Below are 12,646 nucleotides of genomic sequence, written 5' to 3' on the forward strand. Positions count from 1 at the left end.
ACTCTTTCCAGGGGTGGGTACATGACCCAAACCAAAAGGACAGGCCCAGGGATGAGGACAGGACCCAAATAAGGCCTACCAGGGGCAGTGAGACCCCATGCTAGTTGAAATAATTGGAAAATGGACTCTTCTTTCACTGGAGCTGATGGGAGACAGGCTATAAGTCTGCAACTCTAGCAGCTATCCTGCTATTAGAAAGGGGAAGACCATTGGAGAATGCAGCCCACATCGTGGAAAGAAGAGACACAAATGGAAGAGACAGAGTAGGGGAGGCACCACCTACAATGTCATGAGTTCAACATCTGAGTCCCTGTCCAGTCAGATCCTGGTACATAGCAGTTAGATGAGACAGTAAATCCCTTTTGCGCTCAAATCAGTTTGCATTTTCTGTCACTTGTAAACCAAGGGTCCAAATCCACATTACATCACAGCTTCACCTGCTTCTTTGACTCCTCCCTCCCTGCACTCTGACCTGAAGCTAGAACCAGCTAACGCACCAATCACCTGGTTCAAGGGACTCTGTGTGGTGATCCTGGGGATAATCTGATCCAGGTGTCTGGTGATGAAGGCTTCCGGATCAATCTTCATTTTAGCAAGAAGTGCTGGCCAGAGTCCAGACTGCACTGCCACTGGAGGGGAGGCGAGCAACTTGAGGCCTTCTGCTTGGTCCAATCTTACCCTGCCCAATAGAGCCCTGGCCCTCCTATACCCGCTCCAGCCACAGACCTAAGGATGGGTGGTGGGAGATGATCAGCATCTCCTGGGCCAGCCGTTCGGTGTTGGTGATATCACCTTCCAGTCCAGGCACCCCAGAGATGATGCAGAGAGCCTCCTGTAGGACCCGTGGAGGCACACAGGCCTTGCCCGCCTCAGTCTCCCCGACATCAGTTACCAGAGCCTCTAAAGGCAGCACCTGCGAGGAGACAACACGTGAGCCCCTACTGCTCAGAGCCCTGAGCAGGCCTGGCACACAGGGACACAGCTGCCTCTTGCCGATGTTGTTCTCAAGGGTCCTTGCTCAGGAAGAGTCTGATGCCCAGCTTCCTGCACTGGGCTCCACAACCTGTGACATATGCCTAAAAGGAGGAAACGCCTGTAACTTTACACCTAAAAAACTCACAGGGGAAAAGAAGGCAACAGAAACTGATTCGGGAGACCCAGCCTGAGACAGCAGTCTGCCACAGGCCCGCACCCTCGAGCTAGCTTAGGGACGGAGGGAAGCAGGGCACAAGCAGCACTGAAACAGAAGCCAAGTCTTTGGAGTCTACTCCTAGTTCTTCTACCCACCAGCTGGGAGACCCGGTGCGAGTCATTTCAGATCCTAGAACCCTAGACAACTCATATAAAAAAAGATAGTAAGCCTGTCTGCCTTTTAAAGACTATGAAAAATCAAAAGGGAGAATGAGTAGAAAATGCTTTACAAATTATAAAGCACTTACAAAATACAAAGTGTCATTCAATTACTCAAGAATAAAAAGATTAAGCTATATATCAAAAGGCATGAAAAGAAAGAAAAGAGTTTAAAAAGGAAAAAAAATTACAGTTGACCTTTGAACAACATAGGTTCGAACTGCACAGATCCACTTATACGTGGATATTTTTCAATTGAGCACAGTTCAATTGACCTGTGCAGTTCAAAGGGTCAGCTCTGCAGCTGGGACTCATGTATGCAGAAGGCCGACTGCAGTTATATCAGATTCCCACTGTGAGGGAAGTCGGAGCCCCTAACCCCCGCATTGTCCAAGGGTAAACTATGTATGAAATAAGATGTTACTGGAGCTTAAGGGCAGGGGAGAAGATTCTGGCATCACAGAGTTTGAGTGAGAACATCCCAGGAGCGACACTGCCAACACCCCACAGCATAAGCAGGGCTGGCGAAGCTGCTCTGGGAATCCCAGTTCTGGAGCCCAGATGCCCTCACCTTGTGAGAACTGAGGACAGTCTTCAGCTCCTCCAGGAGTCCATACGCCAGCTTAAAGCCCCCGAGAGAGGACAGAAGCTTCCGAACCGTCTGCTGGGCCTGCCTGCGCACGTGCCAGGTGCGGCTCAGGAGCACCGCCACTAGAGCCCGGTAGTACTGCCTGTGAGCACAGGGACAGACCGTCCTGGGGGAAGGCCAGGTACAGGCCTCTTCACAGCCAGCCCTTCCATCCACCACACACCCACTTTTCAGGCTCCTGCCAGCCTCGTCTCCTTTGGCCCAAGGGGAAAGGAAGGTGAGCCTCACGTACTGGACTTTGCTGCCGGTGAGTCTGTGCGGGTGGTCAAGGAAAAGTCTCTCTGTCAGATGCAACACGGTACATAGGGCTAGAAGGGGAGAGGAACAGCAGAAGTGTTTTGAAAATACAGAACACATTCAGAAAGAGCTGGAAAATGAACACCAAGATATAAGTGTGATTATCACAGGATGTGGAATTACAGCTCCTCTCAATGTCCTTCTTCTTGCTTACTATGCACACGGGTGGAATAAGAAAAACTATACACTTTCTTTTAATTAAAAATTACTTTGCAGTTCTTCAAAAAAAATGAGGACACTCATTACATACTGACATGGAGTGATTTCCAAGTCTAGACAGCACATGCTACCATTTGTGTAAAAAAGGTAGAGAACTAACACATAAAAGATATTTACTTTTTTTAAAAAAATAAAATGTCAAGGATACACAGAAGTTAATAAAGTTGATTCTCTATGGCCAGGAAACTGGGTGGCCAAAGATCAAAGCAGGGGTATAATTTTCAGTGTAGATCCTCTTGGACCTTTTATTTTTTAATTATATGAATGTACTTCCTATACAAAAACTATTTTTCTAAATCAGGAAGTGACTAACAGTTGTAGCTCATTAATAGGATGTTGTGATTTGTGAGTCAAAGACTTTTCAAATCACCAATTAGCAGCAGACGCCCTTAAGGCAACACAAAATTTTAAACATACATTTAAATTTAAAGATCAACTGTTCCCTCTCTGCTAGGATAGAAACCAGTAGTTTCTGTGTCTCCTGGAGGGGGAGTAGAGCCAAGTACACTGTACTAGAGCTTCTCAGCTGCTGCTTAATAAGAGAAAACCTCTGAGAGAGCACCAATTACCCAATCAGCTATAATTACACCTAATATCACAGCTCCACAACCATCAGTGCTCTGTCTCCGCAAATCTCCCACTTCCTCCCATTTCTCAAGCCTTCCACACCCTACAGGAATGAATTCACTCCCATGATATCCAAGCTCTTGGCCAGATCACTGGTCCAGATTTTTGCAAAGTTGACTGGTCAAAACACCATGTAGTCAGGGAAGCATCTTCTCTGAAGACCCTTCGGAGAGACTCGACCCCAATCTTGAGTTCAACTAAGGGAGTGGTAACTCACCATCCTCTGAAGCCATAAGCAAGAACTTCTCGGAAGTGAAAATCTGCTTCTTCTCATCCACAATCAGCTGCCAGAAACTGCTCAATTTGGCCTCTGCAAGAAACAGAATTTTCATACCACGGCACAACTCACCATGTTCACCAGGGCTGGTCCCCTCCATCCTGACGCTGCCAGGGCTGGCTCTGCTGACAGGCTCTCCAGTGTAGAGACAGGTCACTGCCAGGCTCTCTGTCCTCCTCTGTCCTGAGTCTATCTAGTATCATCGCCCACATGAAAACCTTCAGTGATTTTCTGCTGCCCACAGAAGCCCAAGAATGCTGTTCCCACTGATTCCCACCTAGTCCAGCGCCAGGTTGAAAGACCTGAATTCACACATGGTGCTTTCCCTGACATTCCATGACTGGGGCTGGTCTGAACTTACACTGGGAGGTTCCCTTCCAGCTGGTGAAATCCATCCTGGCCCTCTGACCCTAGTTCAAATGCTCCTTCCTTCATGAAGCCTTTCCTGAGACCCAGACCGTAAACTACCTCCTTCAAAAGTGCTCTAATGCCACATTTGCCTTAAACGACAAATGTGTTTTTGCATCTCCTTGCTCCTACTATAGAGCAAAGCAACCTGAAATTTGCTGAAGCAAGGTCAAGTTCATCTTTGCACCCCCATTCCCAAGGTAGTCCAGTGCCTTGGCAATTACACAGATGGCATACAATAATATATGAAAAGAGCTGAACTCCTTTTCTAACCACAGGAATAAGTCAGCTATATCCACATACATACAGAGTAGGAGATGTACTAAAGAAAGTATGGAATATCATGCAGCCACAAAACAGGATGAGAAAGTTCTTTCTGTTGTACCGATGTAGAATCTTTTTCAAGTTACGTTTAGTACATAACATGGCATATGTAGAATGTTACCCAGCATGTTTGGTTGATGACGCATTGACTATCTCTGGACACAAAACTGGTAACACTGTCTGAGGAGGGAACATAGTGACTAGAAGGCAGGCTGGCTAAGGGGAAGCTTCTCATGTTACACCCTACAGAAATATAATCAATTTTTAAGTCTCACTACCACACCCAGGTCAGTCTGGCCATTATCTACAAGTCTCCGTCCCAGAGCACTGGAGCAACAGGGAGAAGGAGGGCAGTGACAGAGCCCCTGCTGCATTCCCATCACCCAGTGCGACACTGAGGCTCATCCCTGCAGAGGACAAGAGGCCTTGTGGCTAGATGAGTATAGTTAAGTGGCCAAGTTGATCCTGTAAAATCCTAAACATCAAGACACTTCTCCCATGGACACTGAGGCCCTTGTCTGCTACCATCCTGGACATCTCTGGACTCTTACCAGCCTGGGAGTCAGCCACCGAAAGCTTCGAGAGCAGTAGGGCTGCAGCAACACCTTCGGTGACTGTGGGAACCTGAGTGCTTTGGGAGGCTGCCTTCTCCACTGTCTGGATGAGCAAGGGAAGTAAGTCCAGGGCCTGCAATAGCGTGTCACCTGTGAAGAGAGGACCAGCACCTTATAGAACACCCTGATCCTTGGGAATGACAAGATTGCTTGAGAAAGGACCTACCCACCCAAGTCTGAACTGGCCAGCTAAAACCATTCAGTTACCTTGTGAAATATCATGAAGAAGTGGAAACAGAATCTGGGCTTAAATGCTATAACCATCAAATTAGAACTAGAAGGATCCTTACTAATCCAATAGTATAGCTATTCATTGGATGCAGCAGAAATCAGACCGAGAGGCTGAGTTGCCCAAGGCCACACAGCTGGTTTGGGAGAGAGCCAAGGCCAACCTCAAGTCTACCAATTTATTACTGGGGCTCTTCCCCACACCAGATGACCTCTGGACCCAAATTCCAAAATCAGAATCAATCTGCTGACCTATGAACTAAATCTACTTTTTTAAAAAAGGAGAAACCTGTTAAACTACAGCTAAACCTGTTTTCTTAACTACTGAACTGGTACATCGGAACATTTCACAACAAAACACGTATTTCATGCGGATGATATCGTGGATTTACAGCTAAGAAATGTTTATTTGAAAAGTTTATTTTTATTATGTTTATTTTAAAAGCATCAAGCAGAACTAGTTCAAGCCAAAGAGATTAGGTTAAACCAAGTCTCTGCTATCTAGAACTCAACCTAAAATCAAGGTTGATCAATGCAGCAAAATTGCAAACTGTTATATGAGTACAGGACTGTACAGAAGGATGTCCCCTCTGTAGAGACAGTTCTGGACTCTCCCAAACATTTCTTTACAGTTCATTGCAAGTTTAAACTTTTTAAAAAGAAATACAAGTCTATCTCAAAGACAAATATTACTATTAGAGACTGTTACCTTGAGATCAAGCTCCTATACAGATTTCAAAATTTCTCCTAGCTGCTTGGGAAGGAGCCAGATGACCACGCCCAAATGACAGGTTAGCACTGAAGCAAAGACAGTGGTTGTTTTTTAAGAGATCCAGCATAAAACGTATATGATGTTGGACCTTTTAAGTCAGTCCTATTTATTTCTCCACGATTTCAGATAATACAGTGACAGGTTCTAGTTCTGGGTCCTCTTAAAACAAAGCTTTGTCCTTTGAAGGTCTGATGAGGGGAAGAAGCTAGAATCTTGTGAAGATTGGGCTCTGATTCTAGGCTTTATGGATGACTAAGCAAGATGCTCTGAGAGGCTCGGGAGGAAATAATGCAAAACAAGCTGGAGCAAAAGGGAAAGTCTAGAAGAGCGATGATGCCCTGAATACTCAGTCACCTTTGAGGGGCAGGCATCTCACCTCGGAAGCAGGCCAGCATACACTGCAGGTAGGCATGCCGCACTGCGGAGGTGGAGGTTTTAAGGCTGAAGGCTTTCTTGAACCATTCGGTGAGCTTCTTGGGCACTTCTGTGGTGAACCGATTACACCAGAGAGCCAGGACAGAGACAGCGTGAACCAAGGTGCCTTCGTGAACTAGGGCAAGCAGCAGAAGTCCAGTCAGTGCGATGTCTTAGATCCATGCACGAAAACAAGCATGAGTACAAGGGAAAGGGAGCAGTGATGCTTTGGGGGAGGTGTAGCTTCAGAAGGGGTTCCTGGCAGGCTCCAATTGTGAAAACTAGGGACAAGGATGGGCCCAGGCTGCATCCTCACCACTCTGCCCCGAATTACCTTCTTGCTGGAGGAATGGGATGAAGAGCTCAGCCACAGTCCCATTCAGGACTTGACTGGAAGGCCCAGACACCACGTGATGACTGATGCTCCCGATCCCTGGAAGGCAGGAGAGCCCTTGCTCAGCCCGTCAGCTCAAAGCCACCACCACACGAGTCTTCCTCCCACTGCCCACTTCCCCAGCAGCCATGCCTCTCCTCTGACCATCACCAACCCTCCCCAATTCTCCCTCCCTCTGGTTTTTACAGAAGCCAGGCCTCCTGCTAGACTTAAACAGGGCTCGCATGCCAAGCAGGAGGCAGCAGAGTCCCAGGGGCCAGGCTGGGATGTCCATGACTGTCAGAGGAATCGAGATCCAAAGACGGACTTGCCTTACCTAAGAGTTACATTACACCTCATCTCCTACCACACTTCCCATTGCCTGTGGAGAAATTCTGTACCTGAGAGGACACTGATCTTCTGGGCTACAACGGTTAGTTTTCCCTCCGAGCCTGAGAGGAGAAACAGCAAAGATTCAAAACTCGTATCTGCCACATTTCCCAAGAGGGTGAATAATGGAGTCATGTGTGTGACATCAAGATAGTTTCTGATTCCAGAAGTAGCCTTTCTACTAAGAAGCTGGTTTAAAATGATACTTACTAAGTTTTTTTCCTGACTAAAAAAGTAATATGTTCTTACAGAAAATCTGAGAACAAAAAAAACATTAAAAAAAACATTTAAAAAGCACCCATGGTCCTGCCACCAAAGACATTTCTAACATTTTGGTATACTTCTCTCTAGTTTTTTTTTCACTATGCCTACAATAATGTATACACTTAAAAAAATAAAACCAAGATTACCCCATCTACATTGCTCTGCATGTGCTTCAGTTACTGCGCACACCGACATCCTACCTTGAGCATCCTCCTGGCCACATGGTCTTACCACCACCAGACTCAGAGCATCAAGTCCCAGTCAGGTCCCGATGCATGAGTGCTGAGGGCCACACCACAACCATCCCCACAGCCATGAAGGCCTGCTCACCTCCAAGGATAGCGAACAGGTGCCTGGTCAGGGCTTCTGTCGCAGAAGAGTCACTGCACTGGCGAGCCAGGTTCCGCAGCGCCAGCACGGCTTCGTCCATCAGGCGGGGACTGTTGGATTTCAGCTGACCTGGACACACCGACAGCCGCTGCTCAGAAGCCGCTGAGAGCTAAGTATGTAGGCTTTCACCTTTGTCTTCTCCATGCTCCCAACTCTTCCATCCTAGCTCTATGTTCTCATCATAAAGGGTCTCAGGGAACAAACTATGCAAATGTAGTTTATATAGAGGATACTCACTAGCCAGTCCTTTCACGATGTCCAGGGCATACTGGCTGAGGTCGAGAGTCACTGATGCCAGCAGACTGGAAATAGCTAAGTGGGACAGAAAACACCGACCACGTCAGTCTCAGGTGGAATACTCATTTTTGTCCTACTGCCCACAAATGCCGTCAGGCCCACTGTCTAGCCACACAAAACCGTGACTACTCTTCATCTCTATATGGTCACGAATGGTCGCATCTTTGTCCCAAAGCTGTGCACTGCCCCATCCCAATCAGGAAAAAATTGTCCCTCTAACATTCCATCTACACCTTTTATCAAGATAAATAAGAACAGAGCTCACCCCTCATATCCTATGGTTTCAAGCACCACCCCCGCGCCAAGTTTAAACTATCTAGAGCAGAAGTTAACTTGAAAGGTCTCCAGAAGGCCCTTGGACCTCTAAAACTATATGCAATATTCTAAGCTGATATATACTTTTGTGCATTCTTCTAGCAAGAGGGCCCATGACTTCCAACATATTCTAAAAGAGTCCCTGATCTCTCTCCCAATGAGATAAACAGTGACTACATCTCTTACCCCCACCCTCAATGCTTCCCACTGCCAATATCGAAGATGCTGCTTATCAGGCAACTCATCTCCCTCCCACTGTCCCACTCGGCAGCAACCTACTTTCGATAACATTCTCTGGACTCCTCAGTAAGGACTTCTGGATGGAGGGCAGGATCAGATCCTTAAATTCCGAGTGGGACATGTATCGGAGCAGGGGGGCACAGTTATCCTACAAAGAGAAAAGAGTCAGGCCCCCAGCCCTCCTGGGAACGGAGCAAGAATAAAAGACAGTTCTTAATCACAGAATTTAACCATGGGATTGAGCTTGTCCAAGTGAGTAGGCCCCACTTCTCACTCACCAATAGATACTTCTGAGGCTTTACTTTGCTCATCAGGATGTTCTTCATATAAAAATCCAGCAGGGCACTCTAGAGAATACACAGACCTGGTTAGACCCTGACATTCTGAAGCATCTCATCCCTGGCCTAAGAGATCTATCTGATGGGAGTGCCTCCAAAAAATACGTATCAGTGACCCAAATTCCACAGTGTCAAGCACAGAGGTCCCATTGATTATGCCATTCCCATTTAAAAACCTTCCATGGCTTTCCATCACCCCTAGGTCACGTCCAAAGTCCTTGGCACAGCTCACAAGGCCCACCTGCTACCTGGCCAGCTGCCTCTCACACCTCTAACGCACCCGCGCCACACCAGCCCCACTTGCCTCCTGTACATTCCTACCCAAAATGCTCTTCCTCACCTCTTGACCTTGCTAACACCTACTCACCCCTTAAGTTCTTTCATTAGAGATGTGTGCTCTGACCTATGACATTCAGAGTATCATGGCTTCTTGCAGTTGTCTTTTGTAATGCTTATCACAGAAATAATTAGGGAAGGGATCACAGCTCCCTTCCCTTGCTCACTACTGCAACCCCAGTACCTGACACAGTGCTTGGCACATGGCAGCTGCACAACTATGTGAGAATAAATGACTGCACGAACAGGTGAACTATCATCTCAGTAACTATGCCAGGATTCACCCCAAGCTAGAGCCACTCTGTGTCTCTGTGGAGTGAAAGCTTTCCAACTCCTCAAAATTCGTATATCATGACGAAAGGCCAGGGTCTCAAGTGAGAAAATCAATAAGCTTCAGATGAGGTTGGCAGCTGGGACCACCAGGGCAAAACCAGTTCCCCTTCACTCTTCCCGTGAGTCCACTTGCCTTGTGCTGGTTGACCACATCCATCTCCTTGTGGTTCGTGCAGAACTGCACCAGCAGCCCCAGCATGCCCGCATAGTTCTGGTTGGGTTCTAGGCTGAAGATGGCTGACAAGTACTGTTCCACAAGCCCGGGGTTCTGAGGAAGAAAGTGTAAAGCAGGTGTATCAGATGGCAGTGGGGGATAGTGTGCAAGAAGCAATGCCCACCACGCCCTGCTGCCTCCTGTCACCTCTTTCCACAGCTTTGTGAGCTTCTTCACAGCACCATCCACAGCATGCTTGTGGGAACCGCCCAGCACCTCCAGCAGGAGCAGACACTGCACCTCCACCTACCAGGATCAGGAAAGGCTCAAATCAGGACATGAACTGGGACTGAAGGTCCCATGGCCTTCACAGCCTAGCCAAGACCTCTGTCAGGCCCACCAGAACCAGAATTCACCTCCACTAGGCCCCTCTCACTCAACTCCAGCCAGACCCTCTTCCCTCCACCCCCGACACTTAGACCGTCCTATAATTACATCTGAGCACGCAAGTGTTTCATTAACAAATATTTGTTCAGCACCTCCTATGAGTCAAACAATGAAAACACATGGGGAACAAGACAGACATGGATCCTGCTTTCATGTACCTTATAGCCCAGAAAAAAAGAATATTAAACAAATAAACACACGAATGAATATACAATTCCAGAGAGGTTAAGTGCCATGCAGGAAAATGACAAACGTCCTCTTTAATGTATTTCTTTAGATGCTTTGACTTGTCCTTCATTAATTCGACAAATACTTACTGAGCACTGACTAAAAGGTAGGCACTACGTTAGGCACTGTGGGTACAGAAGATCAGCAAGATGAGCCCGCCTATGTGGAGCTCACTGTTCAACCCAGAATGAAGCGCAAAGTAGGTGCTCAACCAAAAAATCTCAGAGACTTATGTGCCACAAACACCCAAGGTCACTGGTGAACAGTGTCAGCTGCCATCCTGAGAAAAAGGGCATGCTTAAGCAGTCTGCTGAATTCCAGGTGCATGTGTACAAAATGGCATATATTATTCAATGCAACACTTTTTATAACAATAAAAGACTGTAAACAATATAAATGCCCATCGGCAGAGGAGTAGCTATATATACTGTAGTACATCCACTCAAAAGATTAGTAACCAGTCACACAGAACGAGAAATTCGAGAAATTCTAAGAACCGACTCTGTAACAAATTCCAAGACTGGTTAAAGAAACAAGGTGAAAGAAAAAAGGATGTGATACTGTAGTATTTGTATATAAAAAAAAATCTACTTGGTTATTTATACAAAGAATATACCTACACACATAAGAAACTAGTAACGGAGGGGTCCTAGGTGGCTAGGGACAGGGGTGGGAATGAAACCAGTATATCCTTTATACCTATTGAATTCTGAACCATTTATTTTTTAATTAAAATAATTTTTAATTTCGATTTTAGTTAAAATAATAAGCTTGCTGATATTACATTCAGAACTATACTGCTGCTTCTTTTCCTGGAATGTTCTAATCCTTGATCTGGGCTTGGTTTGTTTTCTCATATCCCTCTGGTCTCTGCTCAAATATCTCCACTGAGAGGCCTTCCTCCCACGTCACCCACCCCACTCTCTCTATCCTACTACCTGCTTCTCTGCCACATGACTTCATGTCTCATCATTTATTTGTGGACCTGTTTGTCGTCCACCTCCTCCACAAGAGTGTAAGCACCATGACAGCAAGGTTCTCTGTTTGGTTCTCCGCTGTAGGCTCAGTGCCTGGCTCATAGAAGGCCCTCAACCGATACCTGAGAGACTGAATGAACTACAACTTATGTGTATGGTTAACATCAGCAATGAGCAAAGGATTCAAGACAGAGAAAAAATAAACATGATCTCAAGCTCCTGACACATTCAGTCCCATAAATACAACACTCTGGGGCTGACCCCTCCCACTCACTAACCCATAGGCAAACATACCTCGGGTAATGTTTACAAGAATTCACTGGAGATGAGCTAATGAGGGAGCCCGTGGTGAACCATCTTATAAGGAGGCCTTTTGTTAACAATGAAACTCACATTCTGAAGAGTGTTCCATTCTAGCATATCCACTACCTGTGAGGTTTCAGTGTTCTTATCTTTTAATCGATCACCAGTGGCCATTCTATGGTCATCCCCAGAAGTATGCTGGATAAATCCAGCTCCCAAGGACAAGGCCATCGATATGGCTAACCACCTGGCTGCTTCGGGGAGAGATGCTTTTGGTTTTCTGAGGCCACTCTCATTTACCTGCACGGCCCTCTCTAAGTTTCTACAGCCTTCTCACACCTTGTCTGAGCCCATCTTCATGGCAACTCTTTAAAATGGATGGGATGGATGATACTTTTTCCCATTTGACAGATGAGGAAACAGGATCAGAAGTTAAGTAATCAGACAACTCTCATTGCCAAAAACAGATCCACGCCAAGCTCCTCAGACTCCTTTTGACTAAACGGTGGGACCATTCCCCTTGTCCTCTACCAAGTGTATCTAGACATTCAAAAGAACTGCCGAACCTGGCCAACTGGGCCATTTCCAATCTGTGAAAGGCAAGGCAGGGAATATGGAAGGAGCAGGTAAAGAAAGGAAGGAGAGAATTTAAGGACTGAAACACATGGCAAGAATTCTATTCCATTTGCCCGTTCAATGCTGAAATCCAAGTACAGGGAAAGGACTGATCAGCCAAAAAAAAAAAAAAGCCCCAGAATGATTTACATCCCTGTATTTTCTGGATTACTTGTTTTCTGGCTATCTTCCCCTCTCTGGCCTGTCATGTCTTCCACATACACCACAAAGGCAGAAACCACATTTCTCTTGCTCGTCACCATATTTCCAGTGCCTATCCTCATGCCTGACAGAGTGGCTCAAAGATAGTTGATAAATAGATGAACGTGATTATGTTGCACTCATGCTCATCTATCAAAGTCACAAACTTCAGGACAATTCAAAGTGCCTGGTCGCCTGGCACTGAGAAAAGCTCTTGGCATAGAGAAGGTGCTTGAACATGCCCGATTCTGTACAGAGAGCTGACC

General features: G+C 46.4%; 1 protein-coding gene across 3 annotated transcripts in view; it reads right to left on the minus strand.

Annotated features, from left to right (window-relative positions):
* Window positions 1-12,646, minus strand: part of GCN1 (GCN1, eIF2 alpha kinase activator homolog) — a 52,728-nt gene that overhangs the window by 31,347 nt on the left and 8,735 nt on the right. For 2 of the 3 annotated variants that reach the window (XM_025044546.1, XM_015586816.2), the window contains exons 6-20: window positions 9,817-9,915; window positions 9,589-9,723; window positions 8,727-8,795; window positions 8,488-8,596; window positions 7,834-7,908; window positions 7,537-7,665; window positions 6,954-7,004; window positions 6,514-6,612; window positions 6,142-6,315; window positions 4,703-4,855; window positions 3,360-3,452; window positions 2,232-2,307; window positions 1,922-2,105; window positions 727-913; window positions 505-629 (exon numbers count right to left, since the gene is read on the minus strand). In XM_025044546.1, coding sequence (XP_024900314.1) covers window positions 505-629; window positions 727-913; window positions 1,922-2,105; window positions 2,232-2,307; window positions 3,360-3,452; window positions 4,703-4,855; window positions 6,142-6,315; window positions 6,514-6,612; window positions 6,954-7,004; window positions 7,537-7,665; window positions 7,834-7,908; window positions 8,488-8,596; window positions 8,727-8,795; window positions 9,589-9,723; window positions 9,817-9,915 — 1,758 coding nt within the window. The remainder of the gene's footprint in view (window positions 1-504; window positions 630-726; window positions 914-1,921; window positions 2,106-2,231; window positions 2,308-3,359; window positions 3,453-4,702; window positions 4,856-6,141; window positions 6,316-6,513; window positions 6,613-6,953; window positions 7,005-7,536; window positions 7,666-7,833; window positions 7,909-8,487; window positions 8,597-8,726; window positions 8,796-9,588; window positions 9,724-9,816; window positions 9,916-12,646) is intronic. The other variant, XM_006908607.3, reaches the window with a different exon arrangement.

Source organism: Pteropus alecto, unplaced genomic scaffold (assembly GCF_000325575.1).
Source record: "Pteropus alecto unplaced genomic scaffold, ASM32557v1 scaffold113, whole genome shotgun sequence".
NCBI classification, from domain to species: domain Eukaryota; kingdom Metazoa; phylum Chordata; class Mammalia; order Chiroptera; family Pteropodidae; genus Pteropus; species Pteropus alecto.